The sequence below is a fragment of the Manis javanica genome, chromosome 8 (genome assembly GCF_040802235.1).
Source record: "Manis javanica isolate MJ-LG chromosome 8, MJ_LKY, whole genome shotgun sequence".
NCBI classification, from domain to species: domain Eukaryota; kingdom Metazoa; phylum Chordata; class Mammalia; order Pholidota; family Manidae; genus Manis; species Manis javanica.
Window position 1 is genome coordinate 46,784,728 of NC_133163.1, and position 24,400 is coordinate 46,809,127.

The window sequence follows — 24,400 nt, forward strand, 5'->3', positions numbered from 1 at the left end:
TTAATATTTATATACATTATAACTGTGTTTTAAAACTTTAATACCAAGTTATGAATACTTAAAAAATAATTGATTTCTGAGCAATATTACCTTAGTTTTACCACATCAAATTAAGAACTAAGGTATGTGAAAATAGATTAAATGGTTTATGTACCTTTTAATTTGTTGAAATAAATATTTTTCTGTGCTCTGAAAAATGCAGAGTGAATAACTTACAGGGAAAAAATATCTAAAATAGTTACTGAGTGAAATATTTTTTTTGGTTACAGAATTTCTACAAGTGTGAAAGAATTAGAAAACTTCAGGAACTTGTTACAAAATATTCATTAAAGAAAATGAGTTGAAATGTGCCTGTTTGTGGACAGTGGAGGCCAAAGAGTGGATGCTCATTCAAAGGCATAATAGCAATGACAGTTTTAAGCTAAACATTTTTATAAAGCTGCTTTTGTAAAAGGAGAATTATATTGTTATATGTAAACTTTTTTTCAATTGTGTTGAGTCTATGTATATTATCATTGTGAGCAAAAGTAATACTTTGATGATGACGTACAAGTTTTAAATAATATTGAAAAAATACAGATCATCAAATTCACATACGGTAAAACTAAGTAAATAATGTTTTAAGTCTCTCAAACTAGTCTTTTATATAAGAATATGTAATATAAATAAAACTGGCCAATGTGACAAGCATTTAATAGGAAAATGCTATGGAGGCTCATGAATAACCCATAACTCAACCACCTACAATTTATTACTATATTTAGGGTTACCAGATTTAGTGAATAAAAATATAGCATGTCCAGTTAAATTTGAATTTCAAATAAACAACAAGTAGTTTTTCAGTGTAAGTATGTTGCATGCAATATTGGAACACACTTTTACTAAAAAAATTATTTGTTGTTTAAAATTCAAATTTAACTGGGAGTCCTGTGTTTTAATCTGGTAACTATAAAATACATTGATATGAAATAAATGACTTTTAGAATTATAATGCTTTTGATTGCCTTGTTTTAGTGTGTAGAAAGATACAATTACACAAAGGCATAAGAGATTTCTAAACATTGTGAAAAGTTGACAAGATTTATATATTCTCATAAATACTTTACCTAAAAGTGAATCAAATTTGGGGGAAACTTTTTTATGTAATTTCAAATTTACAGAGAAGTTTTCAGGATAGCACAAAGAACTCTTTTACCCAGATTCACTAATTGTTTATATTTGCTTTATTTTTCATGTACTCTGTGTGTGTGCATATGTATGTATGTATATATATATACATACATACATATGCACATGTACTCTTTTTTCCTCAGTCATTTGAAAGTCAGTTCCAGACATCATGTCCTTTGAACTCTAAATACTTCAGTGTGTAATACTGAATCATTTTCTAAAAGTAATTTTTTTCAGACAAAAATCTGGAGCAATAATAAGCTTTAGAATAAGGAATCGTTTTGAGTTCCAATCTAAAATTCTTTTTGAGTTTTGTTGCCCTTTTAATGCTTGATCTATATAGTCTTAGGGCATGTAATTTTTGGCTTTTGTACATGATGTTCATTTCCTTTTTCTCCCTAAAACTAATCTATAATTTTGGAAGGTTTTCATTTGTGGAAGATCCTCAATAATAAAAGTGTTTGAAAGGGTTTAGGAATTTAAGTCACATAGTGAACTGTAGGGAAAAAAGAAACTGTATACCTCAAAATCATGTGCCCCCTTTATATGTCTAAGCAATTATACCATGTTTGGATGTCACATTATTAATAAAGCAGGGTTTATTTACATAAGTTTAGAAATGTCATTTTACACTGCTGTATACGTTTTCTGCTGTGTCCATAAGGGCTATATAGTACCAAGCACATAGTAGGTATCCAATAAACATTTGTTGAATGATTGTATGAATATATATTCAGTATACTTTAAATGAATGATCACAGAGTTAAGTTCAACAATATGTGTCGTATTTTCCCTTCCTGCTCATTTGAATAGGGCAGGAAAGACATTAACCTACTAATTAAGTCAATATTCTTGGAGACTCAAAAGCCTATGAAGTGAACAGCATATAAGAAAGTTCAGGGACATGTGTAGTACTCTGAAAATTTGGTAGATGGGTTTAAATGGTAATTTTGTCTGTATACATCTCTGATGTGTTATGCCCCTGCCCTTTTTTTTTACAGCTGATCTTTTGAAAGAATATTCATATCTTCACTTTGTTATGTCTCCCACTTGCTCCTTAACTAAAATCTGGCTTTTGGCTCCACAGTTCTTTATAATCTCTTCCTTTGAAGCCTGAAATCCCAATTTTAAACCCACAGTTCTGTTCACAAGCAATTTCTAATTTGACTTTTTTTCTGCATTTGACACCATTGACAGTCCCTTCTTTAAACATTTTTTTTCCTTTGGGTTCCTTATGTTTCATGTGCTCCTGGATGCTTCCTCTTCAGCCTCTCTTCATTCATACCTAAAGTGTTACTCCTCGGGCTTTCATTCTTGCTCTCTTAACCACCAACACTTCTCACTCTTCAGTAATTCCAATTCAGTGATTTCCAAATTCTTATCTTTAGTCCAGACGTTTCAATCCATTTGTCTACTGCATATCTTTACTTGGTCCCACAGATACCTGGTGTGTCTTAAAAATCATTTGCCCCTGACTCTGCACTTACACCTATGTTCCTCAGGCTGGTTATTTTTAGAACCATTATCTAAATTCTGTATGCTCACTCCTCTCCTCCATCTTCCTGATATCCAATTAGTGTCTCAGTACTACAGATTTTATCTTCGTGTCTCTGATAGATCACTGTCTTTCCATTTCCATTGCTCTGTTTCAAGTACTACACCAACCTGTTTCCTTATACACAGTCCATCTCCTCTCTTGGTTCCACAATGCTACTGGAGAGGGCTTTCTAGAAGCACTCTAACAAGGACCTCTGATGTGTGTCTCCCAGTCCACTCCCCACTATGATCTGAAAAACAGATTTAGGTCTTCAAATGCACCATGGTCAGGCCTCCACACCTTGGTGCAGGCTGTTCTTTTTGCATCAAGTGCCCTACCCATCCTTCCCACCAGGAAAATTCCTCTGTATCCTCGTAGGACCAGTGTAAAGCATCACCTCTGTGAAATTTCCCTTGTTGCATCCAAGGAGGATCATCTAACTTCCTCTTTTGTGTCACCACTGTAATTACAACCTACCTCTATCGTGTCACTTATTGTACTGTATTGTTTTGTTTTTTAAAGCTTCCTTTACTAGAATGTGAGCTCCTTAAGGGCAGGAAAAGGAACTTTATCCAGTTTTGCATCTCCATAGCGTTGTTTTTGGCATATGAAAACAATAAATGTTGAATGAATTGCTTTTAAAATGACTTTATTAGGGGTAATATACAAGTATTCCTTACAGCAAGAGTCATTAGACTCCCAACAATTTATGGACTTCAGGGGTCAGTGAAGCTCCTGAAATCGTGTGTGTGGTGTGGTTTTGGAGTGTTAGGAAAGGGATCGATTCTGGAACAAAATAGTTAAAAACGCTTCTTTCAGGGGAAAAGGCAACATCACTGAGGAATTTCAAATAATCCAAGGACAGCTGCCCAAAATTATTGGTAAGATAAGTTTATTCCTGTTTAAGATTCTAAGGGGAAGAGAGAGGTGTTATATTATACCATAGAAGGCTTTGTCTTAATATTTGAATAAACATTGTAACACACTGGTCTTTTAAAATAAAGTGTGGCAGTTCCTATCAAATGAGTATATAATACTAAGGGACATGATGTACACATGTAGGTAGTTATCAGCTCACTCTTAGCAAACTGTCATTTGTAATTCTCGATTTTTTTTTCTTCTTTTTTGGTAACACTGGAGTTCTTATACTTGTATGATAGAGATTGAATTGGTAGAGATTACCAATAAGAGATTAAGAAAACTAGACCTCACAATAAAAGCACAAACACTTTTATTTTTAACAGTAGTGTTTTGTTACAATTTAGTGAAACAACAAATAAATACATTCATTGGCCACAGCTATACTTTTCAACCAGTTTGAAACTGATTATATAGCTGAGAAACAGTTAAACAATAAAAAAGGTAGCTATACATAAAAAAGCCACTTAGCTATAAATTACATCTTCATAAAACTACAACCAGCTATATGAGTGGTAAGAGTTTCAAAATTATTGGGCACCCAAATGAAACAATAAAAACTGGTACTGCTAATCACTGTAGAATCACACACGTAAGCAATGGCATTCACTGTTCTAATTACTAAACCGAAAACGAAGGTTTGAAGTTGTCATTATGTGCTTCAGTGCAGGATGAACAGGGAATCGGTAGCCCTTTGATTTTATAAACAACTCCTCCTTTCAAGACCAAACTTAAAGTGCTCCTAGTGCTTCGGAATTTTTAAGCAAAAATTGGGCCAGAAGCTTATCTTTCTCCGTCGTCTTTGGTGATGTATTATGAGTGATGTGTATAAGGAGACAAATTCAAGAATTCAGGTACTCTTGTCAGTGATTACAATAAACGAATCTCAGATTTGGAAGAATCAACTAATCCAAATGAAAGAACCAAGTTATTTTATCTGAAAAAAAAATTAAAAGTTAGCTTATCTGGCAAATAGGAACATTATCTAAAGAAGCCTTACAGAAAAATTTACCCTATTTATTTTGAACCCCAAGGATTAACCAGGAACACATATCTTTTTCAGATAACTATACAGTTAGATACCTAACAATCAGGAAAATAATCAGCATTCTGAAATCTAATAACTGAAGTTGGAGTCAAAATATACTCAGTTAAGTGCATATTACATTGCCATGTAAAAACCTCTGCAGTATAAATTTTAAAATAGTTTGCTTACAGTAAGAACTTACAAATAAACCCAAAGTAACGTGTAACTACAGGTTTATGCTTCTGATTAAACTCAAAGTAATTTTGTATGATAAAAAGAAATATGTTTGGTTATGTACCAACTTCCCAAAAGAGCAAAAGCACTAAAAATTTCATTTATTCCTTGGGGTTTTACCTACTGTTAGACTTTTCTGAAGTTACTGCATCGATTATTAAAAAGTTGAGTATTTCAAGGAGGAGTAGAAATGACATAATTTTCTGTTCAAATAGAAGACAGAAAAGGACAATTGTATTAGTTCCAGTTCTGAAGAAACATCGGCAGACAATTGTGTACAGTTAGTTATCTTTAAGTATGTTGTGACTTCTCAATGTTGCCTGTTCCCTTGACATCTTGAGGTATTCCACATCTACTTATTTCCATATAGACACTGGTAGAAAGTGCATTTAGAAATTCTCTATTACCTTAGCTTATCATTTTTTTAAGATTTGGGATAAGACATTCAAGACCGTTTCAGTGTAATTCTCTAAGTATGCCAATAATATTAATCATTCCACTAGTTTTATACTTACCTAGTTAGTACCTTTATATCAATTTGCTTATTTAGGCTAGTACTGGAGTTAAGTTGAATTAAATTGAATTTGGCTTTGCCAATATGCAAGATATAAAAATGTGAAAACTAAAGGGAATTCATGTCTTACAAAGTATTGCACTTATGTTCACTGCACTAATGTATCATGATTTAATTTACCTGAGGACAATCCTGATTCAATAGGTAAGTCAGCTATATCTTGTTTCAGCTAAATGGAATGCTTTTGAATATGTATTCATGTTTGAACTGTACATTTCATGAATAATTCTTAAATGCCTCTGTAAACTTTTGTCCCAAGAAGTTTCTACCAAAATCTCCCTATGCAAAAATCACTATTGCTTTCTTGAAGAATCATGCTTAAACTACTACATATGTCATAATCATACAAAATAATCACTTGACCAGTTCTACTTGAAGTAACCACATAATTTTCACTGGTCTACTTTCTTGTTGAAGAAATGACTGTGGCTTTCCAAAGAAAACTGCTGCTCATCACTGTAAGAGATTACTATCATTTTTAAAAAATGATTGCATGAATACTTTCAGTTGGTATTTTACAGTCATGCTTAAAAGAACTATCTTCAGTGATTACACATTTTTCAGTGGATTTTTCAAAAGAATGATATGTTTTTTTATGCCTTAATTCTGTGCACTGTTGACACTGTAAAATTTTTATTGGGTAAGAATTCCACATAGAGTCCATTATTGAATATACAGGCTTTGATTTTCATAGGAAAATCGCCTCCTAATTTGGTGTACAATATAAATACCCCAGTGTAAACACTGGAGTATGACTTTGGGGACTGCAGTGTACTCTTTCAGAATGAAGATAAAAGTGCAAATATGCATCTGATGTTCCAAAGTCAGGATGTTTGGAGGCCATCAAGTGCCTTAAGATCTAATCCCTCTTTTTCCCCACTCCAAACTTTCCAGTTTACTATGAAGAGGTCAAAAGTAACAGCTGCTTCTTCTAGCGAACACAGCCACATTTCCAGGCTTTGTTTTCAGTTGCAACAGATAATGGAATGTTTATGCAGATGGAATTTAAACATATTGACTATACATGTTTGTGAAAAACAATTCAAGAATCATGACTTGGCAATGCTGTCAGTTTTGTGGTGTTACATACAAGCTGTGGTGGTGGTTCGCATCTAAATTACCACAGGTAAAGAGCAAAGGCGCAGCATCTGCCACTGGCCCGCTCAGGTGGGGGGAGACCGTGTAACTGTTACCGCCACAGCCAGTCATGGTGCCGTACCAGCCCAAACCTTGCGAATTTGATAAGCTGCAATACAAAAAAGGCAAAAAAGCCATAGGATTGTGGTCAGGATATAATAAGTCATATTGGCATGTTTAGTTTTCAATGAATTTATAATATAGTTAGTACCAGATATATTGAAATATGTTTTTTGCCAAATAATGTTATAGCTTTCTACAAAATTCAGTGACTTATCTGATATCCTTGATTCTATATCACATTTTACAGAAGAATGAATAAATGCCATTCAAAACTAATAGTACTTGATTATCAGATAATAATAATACAGTGCTTATTATGTACTAGGCTCTATTCTAAGATACATTTATGTAGGTGCATAATATATGTGTAATAATGTATTCACACACATATACACTCATTTAATCTTCACAACAATTCTTTAAGATAGGCTCTATTATCATTCCTATTTTACAGATGAAAAACAGGCTAAAAAAACTGAGGTTAACTTGTCCAGATGAATGAGGATTTCAGAAAATGCTCTCTCAAACTCAAAGCATTAGATCAGTGTGCACTAACATCTGTACTTTGCCCTGGTAAGTAGCTGGTGATATGGACTTGCAATGGTTTTAGAATAAGGAGGGCACAAGATTTCCTATGGCACCTAAGCTTTCCAAGGGTTCTAAGAGTTTCTTGGAGGACTTTGAGTAACATTATAGATACAGAAACATATAATCACTATAAATAGCATTCCTTTCCTGCTCACCAACCCCTGCCAGCTTTGAACCAACAAGGGAGCCTGAAATGAAATGGTACCATTTTACCCCCAAAGGCATTTCTGAAATCAAGGTCATATATGGGCTTACAGTCAGATGCTAGATCTTTATAATACAGGCACCACCATGGGTTTAGCATCTATTGTGCCACACCAGTATTAAATGATCTTACTTATTGACATATATCATCAAATAACCTTTTTCATAATTGGGGTAAAGCTGATATTTGTTGTTTTCCATCTATTTCAGTACTAATTCAGTACATCTACCTTCCTTCTCTTGAACTTCCCAGTCTTGGCAAGTCATCATCACTATCATATCGTCTTGGATTGTCGAAAAAGTAAGCTCTGGAACTGTAGCTGTGACTATTTATCATCCCAGCAGGTGCCTGTGAATGAAGTATTGGATAGCATATGAAGGTTTACTTTGCAAGTGAGAGAGGAGGTTGGGGTCTATGACATTTTTAGTCTTAAACTTTGCCAAAAATATAAAATCAGTAAAATAAAGTCATTAAAAAATAAGAGCAGGCATTAGGGAATAATGTATCGTACCAAATTCTGGTTTAATCTCTGTGCCCGGAAAAACAGTACCACTGACCATGCTGGCACATGTTCCCACAGAAAGAGGACCATTCCAAACACTATATACTCTCCTCCACTTATGTCTTCAATATGAGCCTGTAAATAGAGGATGGCAGAGCAATTTAAGAATATGTTTTATGTATAAATAATTATGTATAAATTAACTTACTTCAGGTAGGGTAAGTTAAAACATCAACTACAAGCATAAACTCTTAATTTTCTGTATTTTGTGGTTTCTTATGTAATGATATTTATCCTTTTAAAGATAAAAAAATGCTTTGATGTTAAGTGGAATAAAAAGCTATTAACTTTTTCAATGCATCAATTCATAAAAATATTTCTGACATATGGATAATATGGAATAGTATCATTTTTAGGCCCCATAGTCTGAAGAGAGTTACAAGAGACTACTACTGTTTCCAGCTGCTCCCTAGCCAAAAAAATAAAAATTGACACTCATGCTGAGATACAACTGTAGAGAAATGTAACATGTATATTGGTATATTGCTCAGCTCTGCTGCTTAAAAATATGCTTCTGAGCCTAAACTCCATATTGAATTTGCTCTGTTCTACTAGATGTTGGGGGAGAGAACTGGGAAAAGGAGTGAGGAGGGTCAGCCACATGGAACCACATGTGAAAACTCCTTTTCCTTAGGTAACTGAAATACTGATAAAATGGTATTACAGGATGCCTTAATTCAGTACAAAATTAAATTAATTTAAATAAAGATATGACACATAGCTGTGGCAAACTACACTTTGAGGAAGTGGATGGAGAATGCTAGGAGGTTAAATGTGCATAGCTAGAGTCCTGGGAATTACTATAGTAAACACCTTGGATGCCCATGCCCAAGGAACTGGGAATACTCTCCCATTATAAAGACTGATAATTCACATTTTCATAAAAGTCATTACTTAAACACCTAGAACTGAACCAAATATTTAGGTTAAGTATATGTCTTGGGTAAGAGAGAATTAAGGATATGCCCATATCCATTAGCTAATGAAAGGCAATCAGTTTATCTAGAGATATTCAAATGCTATCCTTTAAAACACTGGATTATGACCAATAGGTTTATGGCACTATTAGTATCATTTACTAAAAGAAAAGAAAATACTCCTTTGGGAGAAGTTCTCTCTGAGGAATGATTTCAAGTGCCACATGTAAGTGAGGATTTTTAAACATAGAACTTTAAGTTATGATTACTGATAGTAGCTAGAGATGCCATAAAAGTGTTTCTAAGTCAAACACTTAAAATATTCTTAGTTAAGTCTAACTTCATTATTATATTATTAGATTGGCAATTATACATGGTAGGTACTTACCTTCTCTGAAAGATTATCCCAGCCATAATTAAATGGACTTTCTAATGTATCCTGAGATACAGTGATCACCACTAAATTATAACATGCTCTTGAAGAGTAGAGAAGAATGACTACAGAACCTACGACAACAGTCTGGCACAGAGACATACCCTAAAAGAAATAAAAATCATTCTCATGATACTTTGCACATTTGTCATGATAAGCTATACTCATCAATATAGTCACCTTTCTCAATGCATTCCTAGAAAACACCGAGTGAGCACCTGTTGAAATGAACTCTTGATTATTTTGCTTTACAATTCCTATTCTTAGAACCATTTGTGTTTAAAGTATCATGTTTCTACAAATAAGTTATTTACCAACTTGCCCAATGGCAGGTGGAAGATTTTGTTCTGTTAAGGTTACCTTACTCCCTTAAGTAATACATGAACACACAAGTTGGCACATATCTGAGCTTTAATTGATATTAATCAGAGAGGTAGTTTAGTCATAATGAGAAAAGAGTGAGAAATAGGAGCCTTAGTCCATTTGATATACTTAATTTCCAGTAAGATACAAAATTAGAATAGAAGTACAATCCCATGTTATTTGTTTCATTCTTTTAGATTCTATTAAAGAATTGATGTTAATCTCCTACTGATGCCATTATATTGATGACCAAATGATATAGGCACCCAAATGCACTTTCAAATCCATAATAATTTATTACTAAAGCTTTTACTATTTCCCAAATACAGAAAACCCTTATAACACTCAACTGGAGTATGAATATTGGAGAAGGGTATGTTATTACATTTTTACACTTTTTTTTTTGCTCTGTTCGATTGTAAGTATGAATGGTCATATAGTAACCATTATGCTTTTCCATATTTTTTTGATGTAATTTTTTAAATTTTGGTATCATTAATATACAATCACATGCGCACCATTGTGATTACTAGATTCCCCCCATTATCAATTCCCCCCCACATACCCCATTATAGTCACTGTCCATCAGTGTAGTAAGATGCTATAGAGCCACTACTTGTCTTCTCTGTGCTATACTGCCTTCCCCGTGCACATTTTGCATTTCTTAACTCGGGGTCTGTATTTCAATACAATTGGTTTCCTTTGTAATCCCATTTCTCTTACACATTAAAAACATTCCTCTGAGAAGTGGCACAATTGCCAAAGCGATCAATTGTGAAAAACCCCACTATGATGTTTTTGAAGTTTGTTTTGTTGTCAGAGTGATTAAGGACCAACGATGGCATGAAATGCTATACAGATAAGCTAGATGACCTGCCATTCACAGGAGAGGCCTCCACAAAAGAGAATTCTTCTCTGACCTTCATGGCTTTGCAATGTCCTCTTAGACATTCCTGAAGATAAAATATCTGTTCATAATGATCTGAGCAGCACTTAACTCTGTTTACATATAAACAAAGCTTTTGTTTGCATGATTTGAATAGATGCCAGAATTCCAGAAACACACATAACATGTAAGTTGAGGGAAATTTATCCTTTGGTTTAGCCAGAACTTTATCAAGAATGGTCAAATATTTCAGAAAATTGCAACGGACAGCGATCCTGCTTGTGGTGCACAGGCACCAATGCGACACACCTGCGACAGTCTGCATTTGTAGCTGCTCATTCAGTGTCATGTCGGAATACAAGCATCTGACTACTAACTACATCATGCCCCCAGATTTACATATTGAAATGTTTATTAATTATACTCCTTTTATTTCCTCTTTATATAACAATTAGGGCAATCTCATTGAATTTTTGTGTGTAGCTGGTTAAACAATCTCTTAACTACGGGATAGAAACAGGTTATTTAAAATGTTTGTTATTTGAAGAGTGGTAGGATTGAGAAGCATTATTATAACTGACTCCCTTATAACAGCAACACATTTTAGAGTATATCAGAAGAGAACTACTTGATGAAAGGTACTTTGAAAGACGCTGGGATAGTAACAGAGTACCTTCCGTGAGTTAACCCACCACCATAACATAAAGTATGTGTGCAAGTAAAACCCTAGCAAGATCAAGGCTAAAATTTTCTACAATGTGCATTTTTATTTTTGTGAATCCCAAGAAAGTGTAGTTAATAAAAAGCCTAATCTAGCTCCAATGTTAAAAGTACTGTATTCTTAAAGAAAAGTTAGAATGCTGTAAGCATTACTATCCTAACCATAAGTAAGTTTATAGTCACTGCCTTGAGAAATAAAATGACTGATATAAAGGCATCTTATAATATGGAGAGTCTCTGCTTACACTTGTAAATTCTACAAAAACTAAAAAAAAAAAAAAAAAGTTGTGAGAAAAGAGTAAAGAATCAGCCAAATTACACACAACAATGAAAGAAGCCCACTGATTTAGAAAACAAAGTAAGACTCTTCCTGCAAAATACAGGATCACAAAACAAAAAGTAATGATCCAGTAACAAGAAAAGTGTTGTCAAAAAGGTAAAGAAAATTTTCTTAAAATGAATAGAATCACAACAAACAATTCAACTTGGGAGCAATCCTCAAGGAATTATTCTCTCTTCTTCCATCTCTTCCATCTACGCCACTTTGTAAGAAATTCCGCACTTGACCAGTAGTTACACCTCACTCTAGTATGCATATCGTTAACACTTCAGTATGCATATAATTAACTAGAGTTCAGTATTTGTTTACAGGTATTTTTAGAATGCAGATATGCAGAAACCTCATCTTACCATTCATTGAGTTTTGACAAATCTACCTATGTAACCCAAATCTCTACCAAAATATAGAACATTACCAATACTACAGGAAGTTCCCACATACCCCTTCCACATCAGCCAAGCCCCCAGATGCAAATAGTCTCCTACTTTTGTTTTTTACCATAACTTAGTTCTGCCTACCCTAGAATTTCATACAAATGGAATCATAGTATATGAACCCTTTTGTAGACTTCATTCACTCAGCATAATGTTTTGAGATTCATCCACATTATTGACTGTATGTGTAGTTAGGCAGTCTTTGCATTTTGATGTGAAATTGTAAATTTAACTAAGTCTAATTTATCAATTTCTTCTTTTGTGATTACACTCCATGATCTAAGAAATTTTGCCTATACCCAAGCTGTAAGGATATTCTCCTGTGTTTACATCAAGAAACTTTTTACTTTTCTCATTTATATTTAGGTCTATGATCCATTTTGAATTTTGTGTGTGTGTACAGTCTGAGATGGAGTTAGAAGTTCATTTTATTACATGTGAATATCCAGTTTTCCTTTCCCCTTTGGGTTGTTTTAGCATCTTTGTCATCTAAGTGTGGACTGATTTCTAGGCTCTCTATTCTTTTCCTTTGATCTGTTTGTCTGTTTTATACCAGTAGCACACTGTCTTAATTATTGTGGCTTTATACTAAGCTTTAAAGTAGTACAAGTTCTCTTCTTTTCAGAGTTACTTTCTGCACTGTTCAATACAATAGCCATTAGCCACATACAAGTATTATAATTAAAATTAAAGGATCAGTTCCTCTGTCACACTAGCCACCTTTCAAGTGCTCAGTAGTCACACACTGCAGATATAGAATATTTTCATCATCATAGAAAGCTCTATTAGAAAACACTACTTTTTAAATATTATAGGTCCTTTGCATTTCCATTTAAATTTGAGATAAACTTTTTTTAAAAACCTCATGGTTAAATGATTACAATTGCATTGAAACTATAAATCATTTTGGGGAAAATTGCCATTTTAACAATATTGCATCTTCCAATCCATGAATAAGTGGTTTTTACTGATTTAGTTGTTTTAATTTCAGCAATATTTTTTAGTTTTCAATAAAGTTATTGCTTGTTTTTAAAAAAAATTTGTCAATATTTTTGTTTTGTGATACTATTATAAATGGATGTTTTTTTGAATCTCATTTTTTAATTGATTATTCCTGGAATATATAAAAATATAATTTTGCATTTTGACCTTGTATCCTAAAAACTTCTAAATTCACTTATTAGTCCTAGAAGTTGTTTAGTAGATTCCTTTAAGATATTCTACATAAACAATCATGTTACCTGCAATTAGAGACAGTTTTCTAAATTTCCACTTTTATCTTTTTTTTCTTTCTCTTGTTTTATTGAGATATTGACTAGAAATGGTGAGAGTGGACATCCTTGCTTTATTCCCAATCTTAGGGGCAAAACATTCAATCTTAAAAGATAATATTAATTGTAGGTTTTTTATAAATGTCTTTTATCAGTTTGAAGAAAATTCCTTCTATTCCCCATTAGCTGAGAGTTTCCTTGTTTTCTTAATCATGAAAGGTGAGATTTGTCAAATGTTTTTCTGTTTAGTTTTTCTCCTTTGTTCTCTTAATGTAGGAATTACATGGATTGATTTTCAAATGTTAAACCAATATTGTATTCCTGGGGTAATCTCTTCTTTGTCATGATGTAAAATCCTCTTTATATGTTCCTTAGATTCTATGATTCTAAGTATAAGGGATACTGGTTGGTAATTTTATGTTTTGTAATATCTTTGTCGAGTTTTAGAATCAAAGTAATGTTGTCCTCATAAAACATGTTAGGAAGTGTTCTTCCTGTATTTTCAAAAAGTTGTTTAATATTGGTGTTATTTCTTCTTTAAATATTTGATAGAATCAACCAGTACAACCATCTGGGGCTGGAGTTTTCTCTGAGAGAAATTTCTGAGAACAAATTCATTTCTTTAGTAAATATAGGGCTATTCAAATTTTCTATTTTATTATCTGTCAATTATTCTAAGTTGTATTTTTAAAGATATTTCATTGTTATCAAATTTACCCACAGAGATTTGTTCATAATATTCCCTCATTTTTCTTTTAATGTCTTTAAGATCTAAGTGATATTCCCTCTTTCTTTCATGGTACTAGCAATTCATATTTTCACTCTTGTTTTTCTGTACATCAAATTTGTTGACCTATTCAAAGGATTCAAATTTTGGCTTTACTTCTCTATTGTTTATTTTCTGTTTCATTGATTTCTATTCTCACTTTTATTATTTCACTCCTACTTTGGGCTTAACTTTTTAAAAAACACTTTTTCCTAGTTTTTGCCTGAAGTTTCTAAGGTGGAATCTTAGGTCATTAATTTAATACCTTTCTTCTTTTATAATACAGCATTTAAAGCTATATTTTTCTCTTCAAGCACTATTTTAGCTGTATCCCACAAATATTAGTTAGAATTATGTTGTATAACTTCCAAATACTTAGATTTTAAAAAAATGTAATATTGTTATTGATATTTAATTTCATTATGGTCAGAAAACATTCTCTGATTCCAATCCTTTTGTATATATTGATGCTTGTCTTATGATCCATTTATGGTTTATTTTAATAAAGTGTGGTTCAGGGACCTTAAAGATCACAATCAAAATGATTAAACAATACTAAGAAACTATTTGTCCATTATAATCTCATTCTCGTTTGAATGTACAGCAGAGTATTCTAGAGCTTTTATGATATGTGATGATACTATGTGTCTGTATATTCTTGTGTTTTCTAGAATTCCTGATATAATAGAGTTAGAGTATAAATATGTGCATTTTAAGAAATTAACTCAGCTTGTTCTCTGTACTTGTGCTGGGTTCTTGTTAGTTTTCTTTGGCTGTACCTGCTATACTTGCTGAAACTTCATTATCATCTGGTAAGTAGTTATTTTGAAATCCTAAAGTTTTCCTTGTACCTACATAGAAACACAAGAATAGGTTTACCTTATAGATTTGTTTTTCTAACCATATTTAAGAATTTTCTTCAAAAACTTAAAACACTTAAAAATTGATATTAAACTCATTTTTAGAAATTATTGTTTTACTCTAAAATGAAAAAAATATAATTTTCTCATTTAAGTATGGATTATTGGCTTAGGAGTGTTTCAGTATGAGATAATGAAAATGTTCTGACAATGGATAGTGATGATGGCTGTCAAGGTGAATGTACTTAATGCCACTGTACACTTAAAAGTTGTTATTAAACTGGTAAATTTTATGTTATATATATTTTACCACAATAAAAAAATATCTCAACACAGAGCTTCCCTGTTTATTTCTAAGATTCTAAGAAAGATGGAAGTGTTAGAGTTTTCTGACTCAATAAAGAAAGGTGTCTATGTCAAAGGAACTGGGTGAAACTGGTTTTTTGTTTTGTTTTATCAAATAAAATTTAATGAAAATGCTTTCAATAGGCTTTATAAATGTTAATAATTTACCTTATTGTGTCTTCCATTACAGAACATATTTGAACAGTACCATGGTCCAAGTTAATTTGCAGCATCATTTTGAGACCAATCAGTCACAGTTTAAAGCAAAAGGAATCAAAATTCTAAATGGAGGTGTGGTGAGCACTTCAAACACCAAAAATTGTTTTTATAACTTTCCAAACTAGAAATGAAAAAGCCATTTAAGAATTTTACAGGCATTGGCTGGTAAAGCACCCACAATAGCTAAGAGACCAGTAAAGCCTTATGCAATTGACATTGCTGAATGCCTGCTAGATGAAAGTCCATAAAATATATTATGGTGTTGTCATTTTCCAATAATAAAGAAATTCACTGATTTAAAGATTTAACTGAAAACACAAAGAATGATTTAATATTTAGTCAACACTTATATTTTTGCCTTACAAATAACTGAACGTTTGTATCAGGACTAAGTTTGTTTTCATCTGGTGTCAGCACCGAGTGATAATCCAAGAAAATATTCTTTTAATGTCCTTGACTGAGAAGAAACACAAGTGGTACTGAAATATACCAAATGTTGAAAACTTTTCTGCTTGTTTATGCTGCAGCAACTGTGTGGATATTTTCACTAATACTTCAAAAGTAGTGGTGGGTAAAACTTCTGGACCTTAGAACAAATCAAGGCAGTGCCACTGGACTGTGTGATACTTTTCACTGCCATGCACTTCCCATTAAAAAAGGTCAATTTCACTTAAGAATATATTTGGTTAAATATCAACCCTAGAGTACCTGTCTACTTAATATTCTGTATGATGAGATGAGACATGCACTGACAGAAATTCTGCTGCATACAGACACTGTGGTTGTCTTGAGGAAAAGCACAAATGTGACTGTTTGACTTTTGAGCTAAACTAGCCACTTTTTTCACAGAACACCATTTCTTAATTTAACAGACAGATGTGGCAGACAATTATTATTCTGACTTGGTTGCTGCACATACATTTCTTTTCAAAAATAAGTGAGATAAGGAGATTCAAGATGGCGGCATGAGAGGTGAGACAGAGAACTCCTCCCAAAACCAAAAATAGTACAAAAATATAGTTAATTAATACAACTAACCCTAAAACAGCAACAGGAAAGAAGGCTGAACCAGACTGCATACAGACCTCACGAACAGAGCAGACCTCATGGAACAGGGTAACATACCAAAGCCTTGATCCAGCAGGACCCAAGGCCTTCCCCCACCCCAGCTCACCAGCGGGAGGAAGAGAAATGGAGCAGGGAAAGAGTGGGAGCCTGGGACTACTAAACCCCTAGCCCTGGAGATTTGCTTTGTGAGCAGAAATGTACACTGTGTGGTGCTCTGGAGGTTGGGGAGCTGGGACAGGCGGAGTGCTTCAGAGACTGAGATTCCAGCCGTTTGTGGAGGATGGGATCCATGCCCGATAGTTCTGTGAAAGGAAAGGCAGGTGATCTGAGAGGCTTCCTAGCAGAAAGAGGGCTGCTGAAGGGGTGGGGTTTGGACAGAGCTTGCTGCATGGGAGAAGGGAGAGCTGGACAAGGTTGTCTGACCATGCTGTGCTCAAAAGGTTGGGAACTTTGAGGAGCTTCAGGTGCTCCATCCCCCTGGCTGGCTGCTCAGCTCCAAAGCCCCACACTGTGACACACAGCCTGCTGAGCCTTTTTCCTGGCCTGACGGCACTGGCTTGCAAACCGGCAGTCACTGCAGTGGTGTCAGGGCAGCCAGAGAGAGGCCTCGCCTACAACAGCTAGAGACGCTGAGCACAGAGGCTTACACCAGTGTGCTCAGTCCTCTGGCTGTGATACTGGAGACAGGCACTGCAGACAGGAATCAGGAAACAGATCTTCCCCCCAACAGGCACCAGCTCTGCTCCCCAAGGACCCCCAACCTCATGCTAGGGACTGAGCAGCTCCAGAGACTGGAGCTTCTGGGCACTAGTGGGCAACACATAGAAATATGAAATGTCAAAAGAACCTGGTTCAGGCCAAAATCTCACAAACTCCAGAAAAAGGGTGAAATAAAACTGAACTTACCAATCTTCCTGAAAGAGAGTTCAAAATAAACATCATAAACATGCTTATGGAGGTACAGAAAAATATTCAAGAACTCAGGAATGAATTTAAGATGGAGATTCAATCATTAAGACATTCCATATCTGAAATGAAACATACAATGGAGGGATTTAAAAGCAGATTAGATGTAGTAGAAGAGACAGTAGATGGAATAGAAATTAGAGAAGAGGAATACAAAGAAGCTGAGGCACAGAGAGAAAAAAGGATCTCTAAGAATGAAAGAATATTGAGATAACTATGTGACCAATCCAAATGGTACAATATTCACATTATAGGGGTACAAGAAGAAGAAAAGAGAGAAAAAGGGATGGAAAGTGTCACTGAGGAGGGAATTGCTGAAAACCTTCCCAATCTGGGGAAGGAGCTAGTCTCTCAAGCCATGGAGGTGCACAGATCTCCCAACACAAGGGACCCAAGGAAGATAACATCAAGACATATAATAGTTAAAATGGCAAAGATCTAGGATAAAGACAGACTTTTAAAAGCAGTGAGAGAGAGAAAAAAGATCACATACAAAAGAAAATCCACTAGGCTATCAGATTTCTCAACAGAAACCTTACAGGTCAGAAGGGAGTGGCATGATATAATTAATTCAATGAAGCAGAAGGGCGTAGAACCAAGAATACCTGGCAAGGTTATCATTTAAATTTGAAGGAGGGATAAAACAATTTTCAGAAAAGAAAAAGCTGAGAGAAATTACCTCCCACAAACCACCTCTACAGTGCATTTTGGAGGGACTCCTATAGATGGCAGAATTCCTAAGGCTAAACAGATGTTACCCAAGAGATAGACAAAGAGTACAGAATATGATTCATAACATATAAAGAATAGAGGAGGAAGAAAAAGAAAAAGGAGGGGAAAAAAAGAACCTTTAGATTGTGTTTGTAATAGCATATGAAGTGAGTTAAATTAGATTGCTAGACAGTAAGGGAATTACCCTTGAACCTTTGGTAACCACAAATCCAAAGCCTACAATGGCAATAAGTACATACCTATCGATAATGACCCTAAATGTAAATGGTCTGAATGCACCAATCACATGACACAGAGTCACTGAATGGATGAAAAAACAAGATCCATCTATATGCTGCCTACGAGAGACTCACTTCAAACCCAAAGACATACACAGACAGAAAGTAAAGGGATGGAAAAAGACATTTCATGCAACTAATAGGGAGAAAAAAGCAGGAGTTGCAGTACTAGTATCAGACAATATAGACATCAAAACAAAGAAAGTAACAAGAGATAAAGAAGGACATTATATAATGATAAAAGGGTCAGCCCAATAAGAGGATATAAGTATTATAAATATCTATGCACCCAATACAGGATCACCTACATATGTGAAACAAATACTATCAGAATTAAAGGGGGAAATAGAATGCAATGCATTCATTTTAGTACACTTCAACACACCACTCACTCCAAGGGACAGATCAACCAGACAGAAAATAAGTAGAGACAGAGGCACTGAACAACGTATTAGAACAGATGAACCTAATGGACATCTATAGAACACTTCATCCAAAAGCAACAGGATACACATTCTTCTCAAGTGCACATGGAACATTTTCAAGAATAGATCATATACTAGGCCAAAAAAAGAACCTCAGTAAATTCAAAAAGATCAAAATTGTACAAACCAGCTTCTCAGATCACAAAGGGATGAAACTAGAATTACACAAAGAAAATGAAAAAGCCCACAAACACATGGAGGCTTAATAATATGCTCCTAATAATCAACGGATCAATGACCAAATTAAAACCGAGATCAAGCAATATATGGAGACAAATGACAACAATAATTCAACACTACAAAATCTGTAAGACACAGCAAAGGCCGTGCTAAGAGGGAAATACACTGAATAGAGGCCTACTTCAGGAAAGAAAAACAATCCCAAATGAACAGTCTAAACTCACAATTAATGAGACTGGAAAAGGAAGAACAAATGAGACTCAAAGTCAGTAGAAGGAGAGACATAATAAAGATTAAAGCAGAAATAAATAAAATTGAGAAGAATAAAACAATAGAATCAATGAAACAAAGAGCTGGTTTTTTGAGAAAATAAAATAGATAAATCCCTAGCCAGACTTATCAAAAAAAAAAAAAAAGAGTCAACAAACATAAACAGAATCAGAAATGAGAAAGGAAAAATCACTATAGACACCACAGAAATACAAAGAATTATGAGAGAATACTATGAAAAATTACATGGTAAAAAACTGGACGATCTAGAAGAAATGGACGACTTCCTAGAAAAATACAGCCTCCCAAGGCTGACCCAGGAAGAAACAGAAAATCTGAATAGACCAATTACCAGGAAAGAAATTGAACTAGTAATAACAAAATTAAAAAACTACCTAAGAACAAAACTCCTGAAACAGATGGTTTCACTGCTGAATTTTATCAAACATTTAGTGAAGACCTAATACCCATCATACTTAAACTTTTAAAAAAAGTAGAAGAGGAGGGAATACTCCCAAAACTCATTCTATGAGGCCAACATCACTCTAATTTCAAAACCAGGCAAAGACACCACAAAAAAAATAAAATTACAGACTAATAAGCCTGATGAACATAGATGCAAAAATACTCAACAAAATATTAGCAAACTGAATTCAAAAATACATCAAGAGGAAGGACAGATCCACCAGACAGAAAATAAGGACACAGAGGCACTGAACAACACACTAGAACAGATGGACATAACAGACATCCACAGAATTCTACACCCAAAAGCAGTAGGATACACATTCTTATGTGCACATGGAACATTTTCCAGAGTAGACCACATACTAGGCCACAAAAAGAGCCTCAGTGAATTCAAAAAGAATAAAATTCTACCAACCAACTTCTCAGACCACAAAGGCATAAAACTAGAAATAAATTGTACAAAGAAAACAAAAAGGCTTGCAAACACATGGAGGCTTAACAACATGCTCCTAAATAATCAATGGATCAATGACCAAATTAAAACAGAGATCAAGCAGCATACGGAAACAAATGACAACAGCACAAAGCCCCAACTTCTGTGGGATGCAGCGAAGGCAGTTCTAAGAGAAAAGTATATAGCAGTGGAATATTATTAATGGAAAGTACATAGACACAATGGAATATTATTCAGCCATAAGAAGAAAACAAATCCTACCATTTGCAACAACCTGGATGGAGCTAGCGGGTATTATGCTCAGTGAAATAAGCCAGGCAGAGAAAGACAAGTATCAAATGATTTCACTCATCTGTGGAGTATAAGAACAAAGAAAAAACTGAAGGAACAAAACAGCAGCAGACTCACAGAACCCAAGAATGGACTAAAAGTTACCAAAGGGAAAGGGACCGGGGAGGATGGCTGGGAAGGGAGGGATAATGGGGGGAAAGGGTCCTTATGATTAGCACATATAATGTAGGGACAGGTACACAGGGAAGGCAGTATAACACAGAGAAGACAAGTAGTGATTGTATAGCATCTTACTACACTGACAGACAGTGAGTGTAATGGGGTATGTGTTGGGGAATTGATAATAGGGGGAGTCTAGTAACCATAATGTTGTGCATATAATTGTACATTAATGATAGCAAAAAATAATAAAATAATGAATAAATAAATGAACTTTTCACTTCAAAGAAGAATCTGACCATATTTATTGCCAATGATAAACTATGAACTTCCAATGAAAATAAGAATTTTTGAAAACTTGGAAGAGCTTGTATCACTGTAAGACTAGCAGCTTTACCCAAATTAAATACTTTTCTTATGAGATTGGTCATAATAATAACAAATGTGATTTTGGATATTATCTAATGAAATGAATTAACATTTTGAAGATTTGTTCATCACTCTTTTCCAGTGATCAATGCACGATTTTCCATATCATTCAAAATGCAAGAGACCAATGGAGAGTATAAAAAGTTGTGTAATAGGTTTTAGATTCTATATGACAACTAACCTTTAAGAAACCACCACTTCAGAATTTTGGTGCGGTGTTAAAGAAGAATATCCCCAATTATCTGAAAAGGCTATTAAAATTCTCCTACATTTTCCAACTACATATATGTGTGAGGATGGATTTTCTTCATATACTTCAACCTAAACAACATATCACAACAGATTGAATGCAGAAGCAGACATGAATATCGAGCTGTTTTCTATTATATCAGATATTAAAGAGATTTGCAAATGTAGAATAATGTCAATCTTCTAATTTATTTTTGTTTTGAAAAATATAATTATTTTTCAGAAAAACATGTTATCCATGTTACCCTTTAATGGATTTATTATTATTTTAAATGAATTAATAAATGAATATTTTTAGAATTTCTCCATTTTTATTTCTAATAATATATATATAGGCAGATACAGTCTAAATAAAGAAAAGCTCTTTGGGGTCCTCAATAATTCTTAGGAGTTTAATGGGTCTTGCCATCAAAATGTTTGAGAACTACAGCTCTAGGGATACTCATAAATAAAATTTTCACAGTTAAGTAATAATGCCATACCACTTGACATAAAATGTAAGAACTTTGCAACCATATAGGTTGATTTATCACATGTTCTTTATGCTATGTTACTTAGTTGTTATATATACTATATAAAGAATTATATATCTACATAGTAAGCCTCACATTATATTTATTTTGCACATATTTTAAAGAAATTTAAGAAATTATATTTACCCATATATTTACTTTTTTTCGTATTCTTCACTCCTTCAAGAACAGCTGAAATTCGAGCTGATTTTATTTACCTTCAGTCTGTAGAATTTTCTTAGCATTTATTTTAGTGCAAATCTACTGGTAACTAACCCTCTTAGTTTTCTTTTATCTGAAAATGTTTTATTTCTTCATCATTCTTTAAGAAATTTTTCACTGGATATAGATTTCAGAGCTGACATTTTTCTTTCCGCATCTTAAAGATACTGTTTCCATGTCTTCTGGCCTCCATTATTTCTGATGAGAAGTGAGCAGCCATTTGAATCAATGTTTCCTTATGTATGTGTCACTTTTCACTGCTCTCAAGATTTGCTTTTTCTTTTTGGTTTTAAGCATTTTGACTATATAATGAGCCTAGATGAGATTTTCTTTATATTTATCCTGTTTGGGGTTGCTGAACTTTTTGAAACTGTTAATTCATGCCATTCATCAAAATTGGAAAATTTAGGTCATTACTTCTTCAAATATTTTTTACAATCTCATTTACCCCCTCTTTTCCTGTAGAGATTCAAATTATACATAATTAGGTCCTGAGATTGTTTGTTTTATTGTTTCCCCCCCCACCCTTCCCTGTTCTTCAGATTGGATAATTTCTATTGATTTAGGTTCATTTCCATTCTGCTGTTAAGCCCAACTAGTGACTTTTTAGTTTTAAATAGTATATTTTTTAATTCTAGAATTTGCTTTTTGAGATAGTTTCTATTTCTTTGAGACTTCCAATTTATTCATCCAAGTATATTTTTCCTTTACATCCTTAAGCATATTGTAAAATCTTTGATAAATCCAATATTTGGGTTATGTGGGGGTATTGCCTCCAATTATTGCTCTTTGAGTTTTGTTTTCTGCCCTTGAGTATAAGTTACATTTTTTCCTGTTTCCTCATACATATAGTAACCTTGGATTGTGTTCTGGACATTCTGAGTGGCATGTTTTACACAGCCTGGATTCTGTTATATTCCTCTGAAAAGTATTGATTTGTCTTTCTTTTTTTGCAAAAATTAACTTGGCTAGACTCAAATCCCAAATTGTCTCCCATGAATGAACAGCCACTGAAATCTCAGTTCCATTCCTTTATCCTTAACTGTGTTGTTTGGATTCTGTCCTGCATATATTCAGGTATCTGATAAAAATTTGGCAGAATTTATAATCAGGATTTGGGGCTTCCTCTCTGGTTGTCTTCTTCCTGAGATTTCCCACTCACTTTCTGTCTGTGGTAGTTACTTGAATTTTGTCTTCTGCTTCTTCAAGCAAGTAAAACAGCAGTTTTCTCTTCAAGTTTTGGCTGACCCATGGATGAGAACTTCCCTCAGGCTAGAAGCTATAAAAAACAGAAACTCACTCAGTGTGGCTTTCTTCTTCTAAGTGGTTGCTCTCCAGTGCTTTCAGTGCTTTGTTACATTTTGTCGAGAATTTATCATTGCTATCTGTGGGAGGTCAGTCCAATAGAATCTACTCAGCAATTACCAGAAGCAAAACCCTCACATATTTTTTGAAAAACTACCTCACAGATGCTATTTCCATTTTGAAATTAAAATGCCAAACTAAGCATTCAAAATTAAGGAAACAAAGTAGCCTCAGTTAGTTAATTTAAAAATACATTTTTATGATTACAAGGCCTAAATAGTTTCATACTGCTAAGATACAATGTAATTAGATCTCTGGCTTCTATGACCCTACTATCATGGAGGAGATGGCTTTTATAAGGCTATGGAAAAATAAAAATTCTGAAAATGCTCACTGGTCTAGTTAAAGAGTCTAGAATTAGAAGGGGAAAGCTATTTGAGCTTAGGAGTAGACAAAAGATATGAACCCAAGGTTGTAAGCAGGGATTTTTTAAAAATAGGAAATAAAACTGGACTAATGAAGGCAGCAAACTTAAGAAGTACCACAGCTTAAGATGATAAAGTAAATCCCAGTAACTCAAGAAAGAAATGGTAACAGAATATTGAGAAGGGGGCAACCATACCTATTACAGAGAATTGGAGTTCTGTCCTGCATATATTCAGGTATCTGATAAAAATTTGGCAGAATTTATAATCAGGATTTGAGGCTTCCTCTATTTCTCTACCAACATCCTCCCCAAATTCTGCTTAAGTCATATTTCATG

At 33.9% G+C, this 24,400-nt stretch overlaps 2 protein-coding genes across 12 annotated transcripts in view; one reads left to right on the forward strand and one right to left on the reverse strand.

The window, feature by feature from the left end:
- ERO1A (endoplasmic reticulum oxidoreductase 1 alpha) overlaps positions 1-3,344 on the forward strand; it is a 44,616-nt gene extending 41,272 nt beyond the window's left edge. For both annotated transcript variants that reach the window (XM_037016369.2, XM_037016368.2), the window contains one exon: positions 270-3,344. In XM_037016369.2, coding sequence (XP_036872264.1) covers positions 270-330 — 61 coding nt within the window. In that variant the 3' untranslated portion in view covers positions 331-3,344. The remainder of the gene's footprint in view (positions 1-269) is intronic.
- Positions 3,345-3,915: 571 nt separating this feature from the next.
- The window catches only part of GPR137C (G protein-coupled receptor 137C), a 52,291-nt gene continuing 31,806 nt past the window's right edge, over positions 3,916-24,400 (reverse strand). Inside the window, exons 4-9 of one of the 10 annotated variants that reach the window (XR_005060775.2) lie at positions 9,321-9,470; positions 7,965-8,090; positions 7,683-7,801; positions 6,582-6,706; positions 5,011-5,089; positions 3,916-4,562 (exon numbers count right to left, since the gene is read on the reverse strand). Coding sequence is in view for 6 of the 10 variants with exons in the window: in XM_073211233.1 (XP_073067334.1) it covers positions 5,044-5,089; positions 6,551-6,706; positions 7,683-7,801; positions 7,965-8,090; positions 9,321-9,470 (597 nt within the window). In the remaining 4 variants the exon portion in view is untranslated. Of the gene's footprint in view, positions 6,707-7,682; positions 7,802-7,964; positions 8,091-9,320; positions 9,471-24,400 lie in introns of all 10 variants that reach the window. The other 9 variants (XR_012120514.1, XM_073211233.1, XM_037016374.2 and 6 more) reach the window with 9 other exon arrangements.